We start from the raw sequence: 19,521 nt of genomic DNA on the forward strand, positions 1-19,521 counted from the left end.
CTCTCTGATTATGAGAGATTTAGAACACTTCTTCATGTGCTTATTAATAGTTTTGATTTCTTTTTCTGAAAACTGCCTATCCATGTCCCTTGCCCATTTATCAATTGGGGAAAGGCTTGATTTTTTGTACAATTGGTTTAGCTCTTTATAAATTTGAGTAATTAAACCTTTGTCAGAGGTTTTTATGAAGATTTTTTCCCAATTTGTTGTTTTCCTTCTGATTTTAGTTACATTGGTTTTGTTTGTACAAAAGTCTTTTAATTTGATGTAGTCAGAATTATTTATTTTACATTTTGTGATTCTTTCTATGTCTTGCTTGGTTTTAAAGTCTTTCCCCTCCCAAAGGTCTGACATGTATACTATTCTGTGTTTACCCAATTTACTTATGGTTTCCTTCTTTGTGTTTAAGTCTTTCACCCATTTTGAATTTATCTTGGTGTAGGGTGTCAGGTGTTGATCAATTCCTAATCTCTCCCACACTGTCTTCCAATTTTCCCAGCAGTTCTTATAGAATAGTGGATTTTTGTCCCAAGACCTGGGATCTTTGGGTTTATAGTATACTGTCTTGCTGAGGTCACTTGCCCCCAGTCTATTCCACTGATCCTCCTTTCTGTCTCTTAGCCAGTACCAAATTGTTTTGATGACTGCTGCTTTGTAATATAGTTTGAGGTCTGGGACTGCTAGGCCCCCCTCATTTGTGTTTTTTTTTCATTATTTCCCTGGATATCCTTGATCTTTTGTTATTGCAAATGAACTTTGTTATGGTTTTTTCCAAATCAGTAAAGAAATTTTTTGGGAGTTCCATGGGTATGGCACTAAATAGATAAATAAGTTTGGGTAGGATGGTCATTTTTATTATATTGGCTCGTTCTACCCATGAGCAGTTAATGTTTTTCCAATTGCTCAAGTCTAGTTTTAGTTGTGTGGCGAGTGTTTTGTAGTTATGTTCATATAGTTCCTGTGTTTGTCTCAGGAGGTAGATTCCTAGGTATTTTATTTTGTCTAAGGTGATTTTGAATGGGATTTCTCTTTCTAGTTCTTGCTGCTGAGCTGTGTTGGAGATATATAGAAAAGCTGATGACTTGTGTGGGTTTATTTTGTATCCTGCAACTTTGCTAAAGTTGTTGATTATTTCGATTAGCTTTTTGGTTGAATCTCTAGGATTCTTTAAGTAGACCATCATGTCATCTGCAAAGAGTGATAACTTGGTCTCCTCCTTGCCTATTTTGATGCCTTCAATTTCTTTTTCTTCTCTAATTGCTACTGCTAGTGTTTCTAGTACAATGTCAAATAATAGAGGTGATAATGGGCATCCTTGTTTCACTCCTGATCTTATTGGGAATGCATCTAGTTTATCCCCATTGCAAATGATATTAGCTGATGGTTTTAGATATATACTGTTTATTTTTTTTAGGAATGACCCTTCTATTCCTATGCTTTCTAGTGTTTTTATTAGGAATGGGTGTTGTATTTTATCAAAGGCTTTTTCTGCATCTATTGAGATAATCATGTGGTTCTTGTTGGTTTGCTTGTTGATGTGGTCAATTATGTGGATGGTTTTCCTAACATTGAACCAGCCTTGCATCCCTGGTATAAATCCTACTTGATCATGGTGGATGACCCTTCTGATCACTTGCTGGAGTCTTTTTGCTAGTATCCTTTTTAAGATTTTTGCATCTATATTCGTTAGGGAGATTGGTCTATAGTTTTCTTTCTCTGTTTTTGACCTGCCTGGTTTTGGAATCAGTACCATGTTTGTGTCATAAAAGGAGTTTGGTAGAACTCCCTCTTTGCTTATTATGTCAAATAGTTTATATAGTATTGGGATTAACTGTTCTCTGAATGTTTGATAGAATTCACTGGTGGATCCATCAGGCCCTGGGGATTTTTTCTTAGGAAGTTCTTTGATGGCCTGTTGTATTTCATTTTCTGATATGGGGTTATTTAAGAATTCTATTTCCTCTTCTGTTAGTCTAGGCAGTTTGTATTTTTGTATATATTCATCCATATCACTTAAATTGGTATATTTATTGCCATATAATTGGGCAAAGTAATTTTTAATGATTGCCTTAATTTCCTCTTCCTCAGAGGTGATGTCCCCCTTTTCATCTTTGATGCTGTTAATTTGCTTTTCTTCCTTCCTTTTTTTAATTAGATTGACCAGTACTTTGTCTATTTTGTTTGTTTTTTCAAAGTACCAACTTCTTGTCTTATTTATTAAATCAATAGTTCTATCACTTTCGGTTTTATTAATTTCTCCCTTAATTTTTAGGATTTCTAGTTTGGTTTTCTGCTGGGGGTTTTTAATTTGGTCACTTTCGAGTTTTTTTATTTGCATTTCCAATTGATTGATCTCTGCTCTCCCTTGTTTGTTAATATATGCACTCAGGGATATGAATTTACCTCTGATTACCGCTTTGGCTGCATCCCAAAAGGTTTGAAAGGATGTCTCGCCATTGTCATTTTCCTCGATGAAATTATTAATTGTTTCTATGATTTCTTCTCTAACTAAACGATTTTGGAGTATCATATTGTTTAGTTTCCAATTAGTTTTTGATTTGGTTTTCCATGTACCATTACTGATTGTTATTTTTATTGCCTTGTGGTCTGAAAAGGCTGCATTTATTATTTCTGCTTTTCTGCATTTGTGTGCCATGTTTTTATGACCTAATGTATGGTCAATCTTTGTGAATGTGCCATGTGGTGCTGAGAAGAAGTTGTATTCCTTTTTATCCCTATTTATTTTTCTCCATATGTCTATTAATTCTAATTTTTCTAAGATTTCGTTCACTTCTTTTACCTCTTTCTTATTTATTTTTTGATTTGATTTATCTAAATTTGATAATGGTTGGTTCAAGTCTCCCACTAATATGGTTTTACTGTCTATTTCTTCCTTCAATTTTCCTAGTTTCTCCATTAGAAATTTGGGTGCTATATTATTTGGTGCATATATGTTGATTAGTGATATTTCCTCATTATCTAAAGTCCCTTTTAACAAAATATAATTACCTTCCCTGTCCCTTTTGATCAGGTCTATTTTTGCTTTGGCTTTGTCAGATATCATGATTGCCACTCCTGCCTTCTTTCTGTCAGTTGAGGCCCAGAAGGTCTTACTCCATTCTTTAATTCTGACCTTGTGGGTGTCTACCCGCCTCATGTGTGTTTCTTGGAGACGACATATGGTAGGGTTTTGGATTCTAATCCATTCTTCTATTCGTCTATGTTTTATGGGTGAGTTCATCCCATTCACGTTCAATGTTATGACTGTCACTTGTGGACTCCCTGGCATTTTGATATCCTTCCCTAATTCTAACCCTTCTTCTTCAGCTCTACTTTTTAGTCCAGTGATTTACTTTAAATCCGTCCCCCTTGTATTTCCCTTTCTACCCCCCTTCCTTCTTATTCCCTCCCTTATTTTCCCCTGTAGTCTTTTTAAAAATTCCGCACCCACCCTCTCCCTCCCTTGTACTGCTTCCCTCCCCACCAGTCTGTTTTTTACCCTCCTACTCCCCTATAGGGCGCAAATCTATTCTCTTCCCCAATGGATTGGATTGTTCTTCCCTCTTTAGGTCAGTTTCAAAGTACGTAAGAGTTGAGTATTTCCTATCTCTAACCTCTTTACCCTTCCAGTGTATCGATGTTCTCCCCCCTCCCGCCATGAGCTTCTTTGTGACATATAAATTTACCCCCATTTGTTTCTTTTCCCATTTCTTTTAGTCATAACCTCTTTTCTTTTTTAGCTTTAGTCATGTATATATATATATATACATACACATGTATATGTATTTATGCATGCATATATCTATATACCTATTTATGTCTTGTCCTTTCATCCTATACAGTTTGTCACTGTTCCCTCTGAGTGTAGTTCTTCTAGCTGCTTAGGTGATAGCAACAGTTTTTAAGAGTTGCCAATGACCTCTTTTCTTATAGGGATACATATCATTTTAACTTACTGAGTCTCTTAAAAAAAAAACCTTTTTTGTTGTTATTGTTTTTCCCCTCTTTTTTAATTACCTTTTGATGATTCTCTTGAGTGCTGTGGTTGGACTTCGAATTTTCTGTTCAGGTCTGGTCTTTTATTTATGAATGCTTGGAACTCTTCTGTTGTGTTAAATGACCATACTTTCCGCTGTAAGAATACAGTCAGTTTTGATGGGTATTTTATTCTTGGCTGTAGGCCTAGTTCCCTTGCTTTCCGGAATATCATATTCCATGCCTTTCGGTCCTTCAGTGTGGATGCAGACAGATCCTGTGTTATCCTCACCATGTTTCCATGGTATATGAATGGTTTCTTCTTGGCAGCTTGTAATATCTGATTGTTTTTGAATTTGGCTATAACATTTCTTGGTGTTGTCAGTTGGGGATTAAATACAGGGGGTGATCTGTGGATTCTTTCAATCTCCACTTTCCCCTCTTGTTCTAGGATTTCGGGACAGTTTTCCTGGATAATTTCCTCTAGTATTATGTCCAGGCTTTTTCTTTTGTCATGGTCTTCTGGTAGTCCAATTATTCTTAAATTGTCTCTTCTTGAACGATTTTCTAAATCGTCTGTTTTGTGAATGAGATGCTTCACATTTTCCTCAATTTTTTCATTCTTTTTGTTTTGTTTCATAGTGTCCTGCTGCCTTGTGAGGTCACTTGTTTCTAGTTGTTTTACTCTGGTTCTTAAAGATTGGATTTCATCTTTGGCTTTTTGGTCGTCTTTTTCCTTCTCGTCTGAGTTTCTTTGAAGATCGTCTTTCATCCTCTTTATCTCATCTTTCATCTCCTTTGCCTCATCTTTCATCTCCTTTGCCTCATTTTCCAGCTGGATGATTTTGTCTTTCAGGACACTATTTTCTTGTTTTAGTTCAAGTGCCTCTGTTTCCAGATGACTTATCTTAATTTTTAAGTTCTTTTCCCAATTGTCTTCAGCCTCTCTTAGTTGTGTTTTGAGTTCTTCCACAGCCTGTATCCAATTCGCTGGGATTTCTGGTTTATCGTTTGCTGATCTCTCCCCCTCTGTTCCATTTGGTGAGTAGTAGCTGTCTATTTGTAGTTTCTTTCTTCTGTTTCTGTTGTTTGTTCAAATTCACCCCTTCTTTCCTCCCTGTATTTGTCTGTGCTCTTGTTCCTCTCATTTTTTTGTTTTTTAGGGACTTCTATCAGTCTCCCCTCTTGGAGCTTTAACAGAGGATCTCTTGGTGTAATCTCTGAGGGAGGGTTGTTGGGGGTTTGAGCTTTCCTGTCCTCTGGAGGCTTTTTATTGGCTTAAAGTCCAGCAGTCAATGAGGATGGATGGGGAGCCTGGGCTTCCCTGTGTTCTGGAGACTTTTGATGGGATTGAGTTCAGTTTAGTTGGGCTGGGTTTACTCTGAGTTTTAAACTTCCTGGATGGCTAGAGCAGATATGGAGGATCTCTAAAGCTCTGGCCAGGCTGCCAGGTCTATGCTCCTTCTAGGCTGCCATCTTGACTTTGCCTCTAGGTTTCTCTGAAATGACTGTTTCTTAATGATTGTCAATGAGAGAAGACAAATAGAATTTGTCAATTCTTAGCAACAGATTTCTAGTGAGATATTTTTTCTCCACTAATTCACATTATTTGAAAAAGCAAACTGATTATACTTACTACTTATTCTGTTAATCTTTGTTTTTATATTGTATCCATGATAAGCTTATAGTAGGTAAGTTAATGTTACTAATAATGGATTTTTCAATTTTCTGTGTCATGAGATTATGGTATTTGCTCAGAAAGCCCTGAGCCTTGATTTAAGATTTCTGATCTATAATTATATAAGCACAAAGGCTTGCATTTTTTATTTTGTTTTTAAAGTAGATATGTAAGTTGATTAGGAACAATTTTATATTCCAAATAAAGGTAGGAAATTAGACTCATTAATAATATTTCTAATGTCAGTAATATTTTTTAAAGTCCTTTGGGGGTAGAAGGATAAAATGTTACTACTATAACCACCAGATAATATTTATTAGAAGGAAAAGGAAAGATCTGAAAGCAATTTTTATCAAAAATCAAATATGGGTATTATTCACCAAATATATTTTTTGTCACAGTGGTTACATAAACAGGCAGAGGCACGAAGAATATTGAATGAAGATATTCCTGAACTCAGTGATTTAAAAGAAGAGGAAAAGAATCCAGAATGGCTAAAGGAAAAAGGAAAGTAAGTTTGAACTCTTTTTGAGAGGTTTAAAATAATTTCCTGTAGATCTTATATAACATTATCTGATTAATCAGATATTTTGATTCTTAGTTAAGAGGAAGAATTCTGTTAGCATATGCAACATATAGAAATCTTTATATAATCATATAGTTTAAATAATTCCTGTAATATTTGGGGAATATATGTGCTTCATTTATTCTTAATTCAATCAAGAACTATTTATTTACTAAGAACCCATTACATGCCAGGTACTGTGGATACAAAGGAAAATATTGAATAGTCCCTGCCCTCAAGAAAATTCTGTTCTGACATAAACCGATGCCATTATTATCCCAGAATCTCTTATTAAGATCTGCTCCAATCTATCTACTTAGAAGAGTTACATCATATTTTAGATTTATACCGTACCTAAAAGATAACTTAAGGTTATTTGAATTATTTATGTTGTTGCTTTTTAACAGTTACTATTATAAGCAACATCCATGGGCAAACACAAATTTTAAAAATAAAAGAAAAAGATTATAAAATAGTTGCATCTGAAGCTATAAACAACTTTTGTTTCTAGCTTATTTTTAAAAATATGTGCATTAACCAAATGTCTACTTCTGAATATTTTCCCTTATTCAGCTATATTTTATATTATTATATATTGGTTGAAGAAAAGGAACAGGGCTTATGCATAATGTTTTTAGGATCATAACTACTAGGAATATATATTTATTGTTATATTTTTACATCATGTATTTGGAGAGTGGTTTCCTAGACTAGTGGTGTCAAACTCAAATAGAAATGGGGGGTGGGGAGAGAGACCTGGCACAATGCACCAACTCAAACATAAAGATCCCTGCAGGCACATAACAACTTTGGATACTACATATTAATATTACTGATGTTGTATTTTAATTTGTTTTGTTAAATATATCCCAATTACATTTTTGAAAAATCTTACTTCCCATTTTAGAATCAATGATATGTATTGGTTCCTTGCCAGAAGAGTGGTAAAGGCTAAGCAATGGGGGTTAAGTGATTTGTCCAGGGTCATACAGCTAGGAAATGTCTAAGGCCATATTTGACCCCAGGATCTGTTCACCTCTCCAAACCCCCTGCCCAGTTACATTTTAATCTGGTTTAGTAGCACTGGGAATGTTGCATGAGCCATGGGTTTTGACACCTCTGTTTTAAACCATGTAGTCAGAGAACTTTAAGTAGCAGGCATGACCTGGGAGCTTTTAGACCTCAAGAGGAATCTAAGCAATTATTTCTGTTTAGTGTCTGTTTAAAATGTTTTAGTTAAGAGTTTTTCATCTCAAGGAAGTAATGCTCAAAGAACCTTTTTTATATTTAACAAGACAGGATAAAACACATAGTTTCAAGGACCTTGTCATATGAGATCTTAACAGTTACAAATTTCTGAGGTAACAGCTTTTAATATATTGTTACATTCTCAGAACTGTTTTTTGGTTCATGTTTATCACTCTTTGCTCTGGAGAGTTATTGCTCTTCAGAAATGGGCAATTGATTCACCAATGGCCCGAAATTTCTCTTTTAGTCAGTACCAGGCTGACCATCAGTTGGTAGGGATATTTGAAGCGAAACAAGGAATGATTGTTCAATTTTTTTTGAGCCAATGTCTTCTTGCATACTTTATTTTACAGTATTAATAGTGTAGAGAACTTGATATAGGCCTTGCCAGGGAAGGTCCAGAGAGGATTGTCATTGCCTGACATACACAACCTCCATGTTCTTATCATGGTGGTTTTAGTGTGCATCATGACATTGACAGTGATCACAAGGCACTCTGTTGTTTGCTGAAATGGTAAAATAATTTTATTGTGGTAGAGGAAAGAAGAATATTATTGTAATTTCAGGTCCAAATATGATAGTTATGGATTGAACTTTCATTGACATGTAGGAATGAGATGGATGAGATTTATCAGTTATGTTTAATCTGGGTAAAGGTCGGAGATGTTTTTAGAAGAGTCAGTTTGAGCATCATAACTTAAATATTCGAGGGCTGTAATAGCCAAGACTAGGGTCTAACAAAAGGAGAAGTTTTCCTACTTAAAATGTAGAAATAGAATAGGGAGTTCTTGTCAGGAACCTATCAAGGTTGTCTTCTCCAACCTTTCCAACAATTTATATCCACCTGAAACTTTTAAATATGAATATACAGTTCAGAATTCCTCATTGGATGCCTTTGGCATTTCCCCTTTACATGGAGGTTTGCTGTTTTGTCAACAAACACATTTTATGAGGATCAAAATGAGTTCACAGCAACAAACAAATCAAATTTACTGACCCAAGAGAGTTTTTCTCACACAGCATATTCCAATTAGCTGGCTGCAATTATCTTTAATTATTTAATTATCTTTAAGTTATGGCATCAATAATATCAGATACTGGTATTGGTTTATAGTTGTAATATAATATGATAGTAACTCAATATATCTAACTTTTATATTAAGTACAAAGCCTTTCTAAACGCTTTCATCTGTTCCCTTATCTTTCTAATCTTCCGGTTCTCATATAGACCTACTCAATACTTTTGGCTACAAATTCCAAATTAATTATAAATGATCAAAATGAATAATCACAAAACAAAATGAGATTTATATCACAAAATTAATCATTTAAATACTCTATAAAGCAAGGGTTCTAACTTAGAATCTATCAACTTGTTTTTAAAATATTTTGATACTTTTACTTTAATAGAATAGATTTCCTTTGTGATCCTATATGTTTTCTATTATACATTATGAAAAATCTTAGAAAGTGCCTATAACTTTACACATAGCCAAAGACACACAAAAAAGGGTTAACAAAGCTTGTTGTAAGCAGCCTATTTCTATTTCACAGTTTAATTGTGAACCAAATATTTACAGTTCTTATGGACTTTATTCTTTTCAGACTGTTTTCCTGTGCTTTGGTTTAGGTGATCTCAAAGATGCCACTGCTTAGTTATTACAGCAAAAGAAAAAAAATTGTCAGACTCATAGGATCATAAATTTAGAACTGGAAGAGACCTTAGTAAGCAGAAGATCTGAATGAATTTAGGATCCAATCAATTCTCACTAAATAATTATATAATTAGAATCATCACATGTGTAGTGGAGGGGAAATAAGGAGCAGGTGTTAAAAGGAAGGAAACAGTATTCAGATCTCTTTAGATACTTTATTTGGAGGGAAATTATTCAAAAACAGAAGATCTTGTCCAGTTATATATTTGAAACCCATGCTACATTTTAGTCACAACTAATCTGAAACTTTAAAATAAAAAAACAATTTTTAAATTACCACATTCAGAAGACCATATCTATTTTGGTTTTCAAGTTTAAAATGCATGAAGATGATTCTGCTTCCAGAGAAATATTCCTATAGATACAGAAATAAGTTAAAGGAATTTTCATACTTTCTTATAGAGATAAGGAGTTCTTAACTTGGGGTCTGAGAACTCAATTATTTTTAATAGCTGAATTTCAGTATTGGTTCCAATCTCTTATGCTATTTACCCAAACCAGATTAACTCAACTCACTATGGTATTGTAAACCTTAAAATTTCTTAGACTTATAAATGTTGGAAATTTCACCATTGGGAAATTTCATACTTGGAAAAAATTTCCTACTGATAGTAAGAACTCTATTGGAATATGAAACCCCTTGGCATGGGAGGATCCTTCTCCTCCCTACTTAAGACTACTTTAGGACAGAAACCTTTTGCTAAACAATGGAAAGGGCTTTGACCTATGCTTAAGCATAGAACAGAAAGTTCTTTGAGTCATGATTGATTTTAGAATTGATACAATAGAGATACTTGGAATGACAGAACCAGGTCTTGGAAAATACAATCTCCACCCTACTTAGAGTAACAGGATTTAGGAAGGGCTGCAGCAAGATCAAGATTTAATTATTTGAGAATATGACCTTCAACAGACATATGCAAAGCCACAGACCTCTGGGTGGTCCTGGGTTAAACTAGAGCCACCATTGGCACAGGGGAGACATGGACATTGATTGGTAGGGGTGAGAACTGAGGGGAGGGAACTTAGATGGTTTCCTTAAAGATAGCGGGGTCTGAGGACAGAGAGGAAGAGAGTTTTTTGCTCTGAGGAGGTTTTGCTTGAGGAGGTTTTGCTCTGAGAGGTTTTGCTCCGAAGGAGTCTGAGAGGAGAGAGGTCCTGGAGGGAGAGCTCCTGGAGAGGTCTTGAAGGAGGCTGTGGAAGGAGAACTCAGGAGGAGTCAGGAGGAGAATTCTCTGGAACATTTCTTGAAAGGAGGCTCTCTTGAAGGTGGAGCCTGAGGTTGGCATGAGAAGTCTTACCTAGAGAGATCTTGGGTGAGTGATAAAACCAACTGACTGATTTATTCATTCTTATTCCTTTCTTACTTTCTCTCTTTTTCTATTGATTAATCAGTGTATTATAAATTAAATTTCTCTATAAAACCCAGTTGGCTTGGGCATATTCATAAATTGGGAATATATTCCCTGGCGACCATCTTATATTTATATAAAACTAAGACACAGTAGAAAACATATTTCAGCGGTCATAATTGTTATATATTTCCCTTGCTCCCAAAACATTTTAATTATCACAGCTTATGGCTGACCACAAATTTGGTGAGAAAACCCTCAAAATATTTCTGTGAAATCTCTTTCCTTTATTTTTTTTTTTGCTTTATTACTTGCATATCAGTCAGTTTTGTTTTCTTTTTTTTAACTTGACTTCAAATTTACAGCTGCAAGAACGGGTGAGTAAAAAACCTTTTTTCTCCTTAAATTAAGCTGTTTTAAATCTCAGCAACAAGACCCTAAAGTCCTGGCTGGAAGAGCTGTTTCTAAATATCCTTTCCCTTACGGAACAACTTCCTAGATTAAAAAAAAAACAACCCTGTGGAAAGTTTGTTGCTTTGCCCTGCTCCCCACGTGTTTTGTGAAGACTGTTAGAGAAATAATTATAAAATATATATATAAAAATGAGTACTACATTCTATGGCAGCTGAAGAATTAGGGGCATTGAGGAATGCAGGATACCTTTAAATTTTTATATTAATAGGTACTGTCATTTTTGTACTCCTCAATACTATATTTAGAGATGCTAAAATAAAAAATATTGAGGATAAAATAGAAAATATTGAGGATAAAATAGAAAAAATTGAGGATAAAATGCAAGCCCAATTAGAAGATCTAAAATGTTTCTTACAGGATCAATTGGCAAACACGCACTCTACCAGAAACAGACCTGTTTCTGAACCTTTGAATGAGGAAATTTCTTTCCCTGAAATAGAGATGGAAAACACCTTCCCTATAGCCCAGTTAACAGACTGCTTCTCTCGTGCAGTGCAAATCTTGACTGAATTTAATCCCCAAAACCCTTCCCCTGCAATCCCAGTTTCTCATGTTCCCTCTCCTACAGAAAACCAAATTCCAATGCAAAGGAGATCTTGTCCTCCTAGAGAAACCTGTCCTTGTCAAACTGACCCACAGGTACAAAATTCAACTAGAGGCCTGTTTCCTCTAAGAGAAGTACCTGAAATAGGACAGAATGGGGATGTGGTGACTTTAAGACATAGGATACCGTTTACTCCCCAAGAAATAAATGAATTTACACGAAATATCCCCACATATTAACAAGATCCTTTTCTAGTAGCAAAAAAGATGGGAGACATATTTTTTTCAGTATAATCTGTCTTACAAGGATGTTGAGAACTTGCTACAGGCTTTTTTAACTGAACGTGAAAAAAATAAAATAATTCCTCATGTCAACAAAACCCGGGGGCGTAATGCAGCACATTGGCCATCTCAGGATCCCAAATGGGACTATAACAATCCTGAGGATTATCTACAACTATACCGTTGTAGAGAGGCCATCCTCACGGCCAGGAAGGAATGTGCAGATAGTACAGATAAGTGGATGGAACTTGAAAAAATTAAGCAAAAAGAGGAAGAAATACCCTCCAAATTCATGGATAGAATAATCGAGTTTGGGGACAGATACTTAGATTGGGACCTAACTAAAGAGAGTAGCTTAAGACAAGTTAGAAGGATCTTTGTAAATAACTCTTGCAAAGCAATTAAGAATTATTTTAGAAAAGGAGATAGCTAAAGAAGAAAGGTCAGAACTAGGGGAAGATAGCAAAATGCCAGCAAATCCACAAATGACAATCATAACCTTGAACGTGAATGGGATGAACTCACCCATAAAATGTAGACAAATAGCAGATTGGATTAGAACCCAAAACCCTACCATTTGTTGTAAACACATATGAGGCGGGTTGACACTCACAAGGTTAGAATTAGAGGTTGGAGTAAGACCCTTTGGGCCTCAACTGATAGAAAGAAGGCAGGAGTTGCAATCATGATATCTGACAAAGCCAAAGCAAAAATAGACCTGATCAAAAGGGATAGGGAAGGTAAATATATTCTGTTAAAAGGGAGTATAGACAATGAGGAAATATCACTAATCAACATGTATGCACCAAATGGTATAGCATCCAATTTTTTAATAGAGAAACTAGGAGAATTGAAGGAGGATATAGACAGTAAAACCATATTAGTGGGAGACTTGAACCAACCACTATCAAATTTAGATAAATCAAACCAAAAAATAAACAAGAAAGAGGTAAAAGAGGTGAATCAAATTTTAGAAAAATTAGAGTTAATAGACATATGGAGAAAAATAAATAGGGACAAAAAGGAATACACCTTCTTTTCAGCACCACATGGCACATTCACAAAAATAGATCATACACTAGGTCACAGAAACATGGCACTCAAATGCAGAAAAGCAGAAATAATAAATGCAGCCTTTTCAGATCACAAGGCAATAAAAATATTGATCAGTAAGGGTACATGGAGAGCCAAATCAAAAATTAATTGGAAATTAAATAATATGATACTCCAAAATCGGATAGTTAGAGAAAAAATCATAGAAACAATTAATAATTTCGTTGAAGAAAATGACAATGGCGAGACATCCTTTCAAACCTTATGGGATGCAGCCAAGGCAGTACTTAGAGGAAAATTCATATCCCTGAGTGCATATATTAACAAATTAGGGAGGACAGAGATCAAGGAATTGGAAATGCAAATTAAAAAACTTGAGAACGAACAAATTAAAAACCCCCAGAAGAAAACCAAACTAGAGATCCTAAAAATTAAGGGAGAAATTAATAAAATCGAAAGTGACAGAACTATTGACCTAATAAATAAGACTAGAAGCTGGTACTTTGAAAAAACAGACAAAATAGACAAAGTACTGGTTAATCTAATTAAAAAAAGGAAAGAAGAAAGGCAAATTAACAGCATCAAGGATGAAAAAGGGGATCTCATCTCCAATGAAGAGGAAATTAAGGCAATCATTAAAAATTACTTTGCCCAATTATATGGCAATAAATATACCAATTTAGGTGATATGGATGAATATATACAAAAATACAAACTGCCTAGACTAAGAGAAGAAGAAATAGAATTCTTAAATAATCTCATATCAGAAAAAGAAATCCAACAGGCCATCAAAGAACTTCCTAAGAAAAAATCCCCAGGGCCTGACGGATTCACCAATGAATTCTATCAAACATTCAAAGAACAGCTAATTCCAATACTATACAAACTATTTGACATAATAAGCAAAGAGGGAGTTCTACCAAACTCCTTTTATGACACAAACATGGTACAAATTCCAAAACCAGGCAGGCCAAAAACAGAGAAAGAAAATTATAGACCAATCTCCCTAATGAATATAGATGCAAAAATCTTAAATAGAATACTAGCAAAAAGACTCCAGCAAGTGATCAGAAGGGTCATCCACCATGATTAAGTAGGATTTATACCAGGGATGCAGGGCTGGTTCAATATTAGGAAAACTATCCACATAATTGACCACATCAACAAGCAAACCAACAAGAACCACATGATTATCTCAATAGATGCAGAAAAAGCCTTTGATAAAATACAACACCCATTCCTACTAAAAACACTAGAAAGCATAGGAATAGAAGGGTCATTCCTAAAAATAATAAACAGTATATATCTAAAACCATCAACTAATATCATCTGCAATGGGGATAAACTAAATCCATTCCCATTAAGATCAGGAGTGAAACAAGGATGCCCATTATCACCTCTATTATTTGAAATTGTATTAGAAACACTAGCAGTAGCAATTAAAGAAGAAAAAGAAATTGAAGGCATTAAAATAGGCAAGGAGGAGACCAAATTATTGCTCTTTGCAGATGACATGATGGTCTACTTAAAGAATCCTAGAGATTCAACCAAAAAGCTAATCGAAATAATCAACAACTTTAGCAAAGTTGCAGGATACAAAATAAACCCACATAAGTCATCAGCATTTCTATATAATTCCAACACAGCTCAGCAGCAAGAACTAGAAAGAGAAATCCCATTCAAAATTACCTTAGACAAAATAAAATACTTAGGAATCTATCTCCCGAGACAAACACAGGATCTATATGAACACAACTACAAAACACTTTCCACACAACTAAAACTAGACTTGAACAATTGGAAGAACATCAACTGCTCATGGGTAGGACGAGCCAATATAATAAAAATGACCATCCTACCCAAACTCATCTATCTATTTAGTGCCATACCCATGGAACTTCCAAAAATTTTTTTTACTGATTTAGAAAAAACTATAACAAAGTTCATTTGGAAGAACAAAAGATCAAGGATATCCAGGGAAATAATGAAAAAAATACAAAGGAAGGGGGACTTGCAGTCCCAGATCTCAGACTATATTATAAAGCAGTGGTCATCAAAACAATTTGGTACTGGCTAAGAGAAAGAAAGGAGGATCAGTGGAATAGACTGGGGGCAAGCAACCTCAGGAAGACAGTATATGACAAACCCAAAGATCCCAGCTTTTGGGACAAAAATCCACTATTTCATAAAAACTGCTGGGAAAATTGGAGGACAGTGTGGGAAAGATTAGGTTTAGATCAACACCTCACACCCTACACCAAGATAAATTGAAAATGGGTGAATGACTTGAATATAAAGAAGGAAACTATAAGAAAATTAGGCGAACACAGAATAGTATACATGTCAGACCTTTGGGAAGGGAAAGACTTCAAAACAAAGCAAGAATTAGAAAGAGTTACAAAATGCAAAATAAATATTCTGGAATACATCAAATTAAGGTTTTGTACAAACAAAACCAATGTAACCAAAATCAGAAGGGTAGCAACAAATTGGGAAACAATCTTCATAGAAACCTCTGACAAAGGTTCAATTACTCAAATTTACAAAGAACTAAATCAATTGTACAAAAATTCAAGCCATTCTCCAATTGACAAATGGGCAAGGGACATGAACAGGCAGTTCTCAGCCAAAGAAATCAAAACTATTAATAAGCACATGAAAAAGTGCTCTACATCTCTTATAATCAGAGAGATGCAAATCAAAACAACTCTGAGGTATCACCTCACACCTAGCAGATTGGCTAACATGACAACTATGGAAAGTAATGAATGCTGGAGGGGATGTGGCAAAGTGGGGACACTAATTCATTGCTGGTGGAGTTGTGAATTGATCCAGCCATTCTGGAGGGCAATTTGGAACTATGCCCAAAGGGCGATAAAAGACTGTCTGCCCTTTGATCCAGCTATAGCACTGCTGGGTTTGTATCCCAAAGAGATAATAAGGAAAAAGACTTGTACAAGAATATTCATAGCTGCGCTCTTTGTGGTGGCCAAAAATTGGAAAACGAGGGGATGCCCATCAATTGGGGAATGGCTGAACAAACTGTGGTATATGTTGGTGATGGAATACTATTGTGCTAAAAGGAATAATAAAGTAGAGGAATTCCATGGAGACTGGAACAACCTCCAGGAAGTGATGCAGAGCGAAAGGAGCAGAACCAGGAAAACATTGTATACAGAGACTGATACACTGTGGTACAATCGAAGGTAATGGACTTCTCCATTAGTGGCAATGCAATGTCCCTGAACAATCTGCAGGGATCTAAAAAACACTATCCACAAGCAGAGGATAAACTGTGGGAGTAAAAACACCAATGAAAAGCAACTGCTTGACTACAGGGGTTGAGGGAATATGACTGAGGAGAGACTCTAAATGAACACTCAAATGCAAATACCAACAACATGGCAATGGGATCGAATCAAGAACACATGTGATAACCAGTGGAATCATGCATCGGCTATGGGAGAGGGAAAGGTGGTGGGAGGGGGGAGGGGAGGAAAAGAAAATGATCTTTGCTTCCAGTGAATAATGTTTGGAAATGACCAAATAAAATAATGTTCAAAATTAAAAAAAAAATTATTTTAGAACACAATGCCCAAGATGGTCAGATATGGACCTTGAAGAATTGCGAAAAACAGCTATATATGTTTTAAAGGGAAACAAAGAAAAGGAGGAAGAAAATAATGATGGCATGGAGGAAATGAAGAAAAAAAATGAGATATTTAATAGATAGGATAACTAAATTAGAAAGTGGGCATGATAATGAACCAACGACAATTGCCCCTCTCCAGAAATCCAATTATCAATCCATTACTTGCCACTTCTGTGAGAAGAAGGGCCACAAAATGATGGAATGTAGAACCTTTCTTAAGATGATTGGAAGGAATACACAGTTTAATAATAGCTTTAGAAATAATAACTATAGAAATGATGATAATGGTTATAGAAACCAGAATTCTAGAAATTATAATAATGACTATGGAAATAACTATAATGAATATAGAAATAAGAACTTTAGAAACCAGAATTATAGAAATAGGAATTGGGAAAGTAATGACAATGCTCCAAATGAAGAAAATTATAATGATAATGAACAACAACAATATATGAGAAAAGGTTTCTGTCCTAAAGTAGTCTTAAGTAGGGAGGAGAAGGATCCTCCCATGCCAAGGGGTTTCACATTCCAATAGAGTTCTTACTATCAGTAGGAAATTTTTTCCAAGTATGAAATTTCCCAATGGTGAAATTTCCAACATTCATAAGTCTAAGAAATTTTAAGGTTTACACTATATATATATATATATATATATATACATATATATATATATATATATATGTCATTTGCCAGGTGGAAAGGTGCCATGTTCCCAAATAAATGTGTGTATTATGCAATGGATCCAATAGAGCTCCCAAGCTACAGCATCTGTGAGACTAAGCACAAGTCAGAAGTAGTCTATACAATTCTCTTGTAATGGTTTATAAAATGGTGACTCAGGTTTAAAGATATAACTTTTCTTGTACAATAAAAATTAGTGAAATAGCTCTTGAAATAATTGAAAAGACAGAAAACAATAGTAATGACACTGATACATTGTGTAATGGATGAAAATTTCTAGAGATAAATCTAGAGACAAAATGAAAAATCAGTTTATTTATTAGGTGTCAAATAATAAATTGACCGTCTAAGATTTCTCTTGGTAATCAAAGACTCTCATGTAAGATCTTGGATCCTCTTAAATGCAGCCACTGTCTTGCTGATAGTTCACTATTCAGTCCACCTATGGACAACAAAAGACAGTTCTAATTGGTGGATAATTGATAAAGGGAGAGGAGGTAACAATTCCCAGCCCTTCTTGGATTATATCATGATTGTGGTGGAGTGTCATATGAGGAGTGAGGCCTGGTTACAAGATCTTAATAGGCCTCAGTTGAGGCTGTGACCCAGCTATGATTTTGTCAGTCTTCTGCTAACTAAAAGGTTATCATTTTCCATTATTTTCATTATTTTATTTTTAAAAGAAGCCATGTAGTGCCTGTATAACATGACAAACATAATAATGCTTCACTCAACATTATCTTATTTTTATTTGCTTTCAAAAGGAAAAACAATCAATTTATTTAGTCCATAAACATTCATCAAGCACTTTCGATTTGTTTTTTGTTTTTCTTAATAGAATTTATTTCCAGGTACGCAGCTACTTCCATCTCTCCCCACACTATAGAAAGCATCATCTGGCAAATAGATATTGTATATATGTCTTTCATGTTTCCATTTTTTAGTTCATTGTCTGGAGGTGAACATTCACAATTTATTCTTCAAATATTAAAACTGTAGTTGTAGATAATGTTCTCTTATATTTGTCATTGATAAATTCTTTTAACAGTATACATGCATGTAGCACTTTTATTTTTGGCAAAATATTTTCCTTTTCATCATTCTTCCTTACATCCTCTTTAACTAGTAGAGTTCTTTGAAGCACATAATTTATAAAAGTGCACTTATATTTTTATTCTGAGTTGTATTCACAACTTTATAAAATGTGTCATTCTGATGCTTTTAAAGCATTTTTCACATTTTATTTTAACTATTTATGCAGTGTTCCAAACGTCGTAGTGCAGTTTTAAGCATAAAACTGCTTTTGAAACACACTCTCTCTCTATATATATATATATATGTGTGTGTGTGTGTGTGTGTGTGCATGTATTTTTAAAGGAAATTTTAAAATTTCCTTTAAAATTAACCATCTTGACAAAAGATTTAGTTTGTGGTCAATCATCTTAAAATTAAATATTTATTATGGATTTTCATGTATTTCTAGTTAACCTAAATGATCTGTTACTTATTGTCCTTTTTAATTGTAATTTCATTAGCACATTGTTTGGTACAGAAAACTACCTGGCAGCCATTAATGCTTATAACTTGGCAATTCGACTGAACAACAAGATTCCATCTTTGTATCTGAATCGTGCTGCTTGTCACCTCAAACTTAAAAACCTACACAAGACAATTGAAGATTCTTCCAAGGTAGACTGCCATGATAATTTATGCTATTAATTTTCTATTTATTTATAGGTTTTCGTGACAATTTAGAATAAGATTTTAAGAACTCTTTTGTTTGCTAATACTCATTAATATTATTTTTCAAATAGACAAAAAACTGGTATGTTTTTGAAGCTTCACAATTGTTAGAAATTTGTGAAATTAGTAAATCTATAAAATAAACAGGTAGTTTTTTGTACTGATCTATGTTTCCATGAATACAGATCAGCAACTTGACTGTAATTTATACCTTTAGGGATTTTCTTGTGCTTTAAGAGGTTAAGAGACTTGTCCATGGTCACATATCTACTATATTTTAATTAAGGTTACAGGATAATAAATTTAGAGCTAGAAGAAATATTAAGACCAGATAGCTAGTCCTTACTTTATAGAGAAGCAAATAGGCCTCAAGAAGTGAATCAGTTTGCTAAGGTTGCACAGGTAGTAAATGCAAAACTAGAATCTGAATCCAGGGTTTCAGGCTCTAAATTCTTTGTACTTCAAATTGCACAGATATAGGGCTTTAGCCTGGGTTTTCAGAACTCTAATGCTATTCCTCTATTACTCAATGCTGTCTCTCAACAACAAAAAAACAT

At 34.6% G+C, this 19,521-nt stretch overlaps 1 protein-coding gene across 6 annotated transcripts in view; it reads left to right on the forward strand.

Annotated features, from left to right (window-relative positions):
• Window positions 1–19,521, forward strand: part of DNAAF4 (dynein axonemal assembly factor 4) — a 76,379-nt gene that overhangs the window by 40,275 nt on the left and 16,583 nt on the right. For all 6 annotated transcript variants that reach the window (XM_007479699.3, XM_001378142.4, XM_007479700.3 and 3 more), the window contains 2 exons: window positions 6,055–6,164; window positions 18,757–18,910. In XM_007479699.3, coding sequence (XP_007479761.2) covers window positions 6,055–6,164; window positions 18,757–18,910 — 264 coding nt within the window. The remainder of the gene's footprint in view (window positions 1–6,054; window positions 6,165–18,756; window positions 18,911–19,521) is intronic.

This window comes from Monodelphis domestica, chromosome 1 (assembly GCF_027887165.1).
Source record: "Monodelphis domestica isolate mMonDom1 chromosome 1, mMonDom1.pri, whole genome shotgun sequence".
Taxonomy (NCBI): Eukaryota; Metazoa; Chordata; class Mammalia; order Didelphimorphia; family Didelphidae; genus Monodelphis; species Monodelphis domestica.